This window comes from Brachyistius frenatus, unplaced genomic scaffold, assembly GCF_029030835.1.
Source record: "Brachyistius frenatus isolate BFR_SWC_R1_liver_20210118 unplaced genomic scaffold, ASM2903083v1 Contig_106, whole genome shotgun sequence".
Lineage (NCBI taxonomy): Eukaryota > Metazoa > Chordata > Actinopteri > Embiotocidae > Brachyistius > Brachyistius frenatus.
This window is the reverse complement of record NW_027210705.1, coordinates 1,140,784-1,145,978: the sequence shown is the minus strand read 5'-3', so window position 1 is coordinate 1,145,978 and position 5,195 is coordinate 1,140,784. Positions and strand designations below refer to the sequence as shown.

General features: G+C 44.8%; 1 protein-coding gene across 1 annotated transcript; it reads right to left on the bottom strand.

Annotated features, from left to right (window-relative positions):
- Window positions 1-2,229: 2,229 nt before the first annotated feature.
- On the bottom strand, window positions 2,230-4,093 carry LOC138628820 (ADP-ribosylation factor-like protein 4C). Its single transcript, XM_069712072.1, has one exon. It carries the CDS (start codon window positions 3,565-3,567, stop codon window positions 2,989-2,991), a length of 579 nt encoding a protein of 192 aa, XP_069568173.1. The 5' UTR covers window positions 3,568-4,093; the 3' UTR covers window positions 2,230-2,988.
- Window positions 4,094-5,195: the final 1,102 nt, after the last annotated feature.

The following is a 5,195-nucleotide window of genomic DNA, read 5'->3' as shown; positions in this document are numbered from 1 at the left end:
TCTGATTGGCTGGATGGTGCACATTATTTGTAGATAACCTAACAGTTCCTTTCTATTGACGTTGTCCTAAATGAATCCTCGTAGCTGGAAGGTTTTGGTTTCAGCTGTTACCAGGCAACATTTTGTGCGGCTGGCTAAAACACCGACATTTAAAATAGTGCAATTAAACCGGAGTCTGCAGCTCGGTGGAGCTGATGTCAGCATGCTAACAATTATAATGTTATGCTGATGTTAAGCAGGTTATTAGTTTCGCACGTTAGCATGCTAATATTTACTAATTAGCATTATGCCAAACTAGCCTCGGCTGTTTATTTAATTTTTTTCTACTGCACACATTATAACAGATTTTTGTTAGCATGTTAATAATAGTGATTTTCTTTTTTACATTAAAAAATGATATTTAAAAAAAAAAAAATCGAATATAATTTGAATTCAGTCCAATACTCTGGCACCTCTATCTGTGAAGTAACTGGATGTCTATGTGGCCAGCTGGAGCTCCAGTTTGTCCTCGTTACACACAGACGGTGATGTTAGCAACCTCGATAAGTGCCACAAAATGTGATCGTACATGAAACACACTCACTTCATGACACATGGACCTGCTGATCTCTCTGCTCTACTCAGAGCTTCACTATATTTTTCTCTGGATTTTTCTTGCTGAATTTGAGCATCAGCGTCTGCCTTGCCAAGTAATGAAGTCTGTAGGCTCTGCAGACAAATAGAAGGTGGAAGATGGAGAGCTGTTGGAAGATGTATTTTGATATTTTACTTGGTAAAATCTGTATCAATACAACAATTGAGAAATACCCCCTTAAATCCTACTGAAGTACTGAAGTACTAGCAAACAAGATGCATTTAAAAGCAATGAAGGTGAAAGAACTGTTTCTGCTGTAAAGCGTCCCCGGTGACTTTACTGTTGGAGCTGCTGGTGATGAAGCAGTTTTTGACCACCGTATTTAGTTTATGTTAAGTTCTCAACCTATGGCTCGGGGCCCTCCAAATGCTCACCAGAGGAGTCTGAGGGGTCGTGTTATGATTGTTTGCAGAGAAAAACAGAAAAGTCAGAAGACCACTGTGCTTGATTATGACAATGTTGTGTTTATGGACCCTCTCCCTCAATCCTAAAGCCTCCTTCTGCATCAAAGTGCCCTGCACTTTATCACAGCTGATAAATCCCTCTCATGTTTCATCTTGTATTTATCTGTAAGGATTTACTGTAAAAGCTGTCTTATTTACTGAGCACTCTCGTCCCATTTACACACAGTAAATGTCAGGTCACAGGATGTTCTAACATTAGCTGCTGAACATGTTCAAACTGAGCTCCAATACTTCGACCCCTAAAATAAAACCCTACAATCTCTCATTTCACCTGAATATTTTAAAACCACAGTGTGTCAGTGAATGTGTGCACTGTGTGTGTGAGAAGTTCCTACTTGTCCATATTTAATCTGTCTCAATATGTTAGTTTTGTTGTGCACAAGTCTCTCACAATCTCTTCCTGTCTCCCTGTTTAAATAAAGTAGCTCAAAGAGGAGATTTTTATGTGAAATCTTCTGCTGTCAGATATGTGATGGAGTAAAGAGTACATTATTTCCCACTGAAATGTTGTGGAGCAAAAGCTAAAAAAAACAACATATAGCTCTTGTAAAAAAAACCTCCCAAAGTACGGATGGGAAAATGTATCAGTTATACATACATATAGTAATATAGTAATACATATAGTTAATTCAAGTGCACACATTGTCAATTGGTTTCTAATGCAGCAGCTTTCTGACCACATTGCAATCACAAAAGCTACATTTTTGCCTTGTCTGACATCTAAACAGTTTCTGCATGATGAAATGACTATAAATTAATGAGCACATTAAAAACAAAGTGATGAGTGAGAATTAATGTCACTCAGGGCTTAAATCTGAGTACTGGCTGCTGCTGTAAACACAGCACCGCAATGCAGATCCATAAATTTCTCAAATGAGCTCCAACTGCTCTCGAAATGTTCACCTCATGTTCAGAGGATTAAAACAGAGACCTGTGCAGAGGCCTTTTCGACATCTCGGTTAACCTTCTGCGTGACCTCGTGAACTTTGACCTCTCTATGACCCTACACCTGTGAGTGTATCTGGAAAAAGACATCACTAAGGTCACTAACGGTCTTGTTGTCATCCGTTTAGCCCAGCTCCTCCTCCCTCTGTAACCTCCACATCAACACATGAAGAACAGTCAGCCAAATCATGGATTTAAAATCTTTTAATATTCAAAAAATACTTCAATTTTGGCTTCTTGGTACATAAACCACCTGATCTGCTCCTCTTTTAATACAGTGTAGTTCTCTACTGTTTGTTAGCAAATGAAAAGTGCAAAGTAGTGGACACTGTCCTCAGTCCACCATGCAGAGGAAAGGCTACTTCAATGCTAAAAAAAAACACAAAACAAAACAGTCTGCATGACATCCATAATCAAAGGGTGATGCTACAGATGTCTGCTTTCCAAAAGACAAAAAAAAAAAAAAAAAAAAAAAAAGAGCCAGGGCCACAGGGGACCCGACCTACGTGCAACCTTGTGTTTCCACAAAGACGTCCTGTGGATGGAAATAAAAACTAATAGAGTCCATAAAAGAAGTCCTCAGTGAGCCACAGCTCCTTCTTCAAAGTCAAACTGTGTTCAAAGTCCAAGATAAAGCAGCAGATCAACGGGGCCAGCCCGTTTCTGTTCCTCAATACTGGACCTCCGAAGAGTCATTTCAAGTTTCTTAGTTTGTCTTTTTTTGGTTGTTATTATGATGTTGTATTTCATATCCTGCAGCCAGGAAGGCAGCCTCCTATGTGCAAAAGCATCATTCAGCAGGGCTTCACAGGTCGAACAGCTTAAATCCAAACAGAGGATGTTAAAAAAAACACTGCAAAGTAAAGGTGTTCAGGGCAACACTGGCACAACCCGGATTCCTTACAGTAAATTCGACTAAAATCAAGTCCACACAGTCAGCGGCCGTTACCGCTTCTTCTTCTGTTTCAGGGATTTCCTCCTCTTCACGATCATTTCGTACAGCTTGTCCATACCTTCGTGGAGCCCCTCGCCTATTATAGCACACGCAGGCTGGATGTGGTAGGTGGTGGAAGGGGTGAGCTCGTGCAGAGCCAGCTGCTTCTCGATATCCGCCACCGGGAGCGACTTGGGCAGGTCCTGCTTGTTGGCGATGACCAGCAGCGGCGTGCCCTGGTTCTCCGCAAACTTGGTGACTTTGTGCAGTTCAGTCTTGGCCTCCTCCAGCCTGTCGACATCCACGGAGTCCACGACGTAAATGATCCCGTCGGTGCACCGGCTGTAGGACTTCCACAGGGGCCTCAGCTTCTCCTGCCCCCCCACGTCCCAGAAATGACAGCTGATGCCCTTCGCGGTGCCGTTACTCAGCTTGATCTTCTCAGTGTTGAACCCGATCGTGGGAACCGTGTTGACGAATTCATTAAATTTAAGTCTGTAAAGGACTGTGGTCTTCCCCGCGGAGTCCAAACCCAGCATGACGATGTGGAGAGACTGAAAGGCAGAAATGTTGGAGAAGCTGTTGCCCATTGTGGCGTTTTCGACCTGCAGCTCCTGCAGGTTTTAATCCTCCGATTCCGGGAGAGAGAAAAAAACAGCTCGAGAGCTCAGATCCCGCCCATGAATTCCTGCGTGGAAAGGAGTACGATTCCTCAGGTCGAGAGACAGGAGTGGTGCGCAGGCCCCTGTGCGCTCTGGATGACTGATCGGCTCCGCTGTGGCCCTCAGCAGCAGCAGCAGCAGCAGCAGCGAGGGACGCGGTGCGCCTCGGCAGGACGCAGCGCGCCGTTCATTAGTATTCTCCTCACGCACTCGAATCCATTTGGCGACCAAGAAGCTCCACAATTACAACACTCCTTCAGGAGAGTGTGGACGGTGTCAGCGCGGGCAAGGGCAAGGACGAGCACAAAACCAGCTTCTGTATCCGCCGCACTGAGTCCACAATCCTTCAGACATGGAATTGAGCGCAAACAGATGAACCTTTCCGGCTTCGGACTGCGCCCCGCTGCTGTGGTCGGACAGGACTCAATAACATCCACCACTTCTTCCAGCCGCTCCTGTCCTCCCCTGTTGGTCGTCGCAGCTGCACTGAGGTGATCCTGACAAAACAGGACCGCAAATCAAGACCCAGCTCCGCGACGCTCCACCCCGCCGGGACACGTGCCAATGAGGCAGCGAGCGTCCTCACGAGCTGCTGCGGTGATCCGGTTCCCATAGACACCAAACTCAACTGCAAAATACTTCACATGCAGCGCTTGCTGCAGATCATGTGACTCCTGTTCAAGAATTTAAATGCCAGTTTGTTTTCTCAGTGTATTTTTTTGACCATGTCCACTGAAAGTAAACCCAACCAAGAGAAGAAAGCTCAAACAAAACCCCAAGAAGTCACACTGCATGAGCGCTGAAAAAATAAGGATGTATTTTGGTGATCCTCCAGGATCAATCATAGACAACTGCGCCGCCTTCCGGTACAGGTGGGAAAGGAAAAAGAGGGTGGAAGGATGTGACCCCGAGAGAATGACTGTAGCACTAGTTAAGAAAGAAACTTAAATTGGTGGATCAGGGTTTCTGGAAATGTCTTAAAAACTGTGAATTCACTTCCATTAAAAATCCCTTAGAAAATGTAAAATCATTAATTCAATTTCAAAACATCCTTATTTCTTTGTTTTCCTGTTGGAGGAGGTAACTAGCAGAAATTCCCTGAGGAAACGGACCCGGTTCTTTGACTGGTGCAGCAGAACCACAGAAACCAAAGAGCTGGTGGTGGACTTCAAGTGCAACCATCCTCCCCATAAAGCAGTGAACATGGGCACGGAGAGGGTGAAATCATACCTGGGTGTTCACCTAAACAATGAACTGAAGTTCATACAGCAGAAAAACCTGAGCGGGCTCCGTGTGAAGCAGACTCAGGTCTTCCCGAGTGCAGAGGAGACTCCTGACAACAGCCGTCGTCTATGTAGAGATCTGCTGGACTGCTGACAGGAAGTGATGTAACAGACTGGTTATGTTCTGTCCTGTGATGGTGCAGGTTGTAGGAGGAAGGCTCAGCTGCTGTCACCCCTTATGTTCAGACTGTACATAAAAGTGGACGTAGCTTCTGGCTCTGAAAAATTAGGCCGATATGGAAGTGCCTTAAACTGCAATACCACTAAGCGCCA

What these genes read in the sequence shown, in the direction of transcription:
- LOC138628820 (XM_069712072.1), bottom strand. Translation starts at nt 3,567, where the DNA reads ATGGGCAACAGCTTCTCCAACATTTCTGCCTTTCAGTCTCTCCACATC.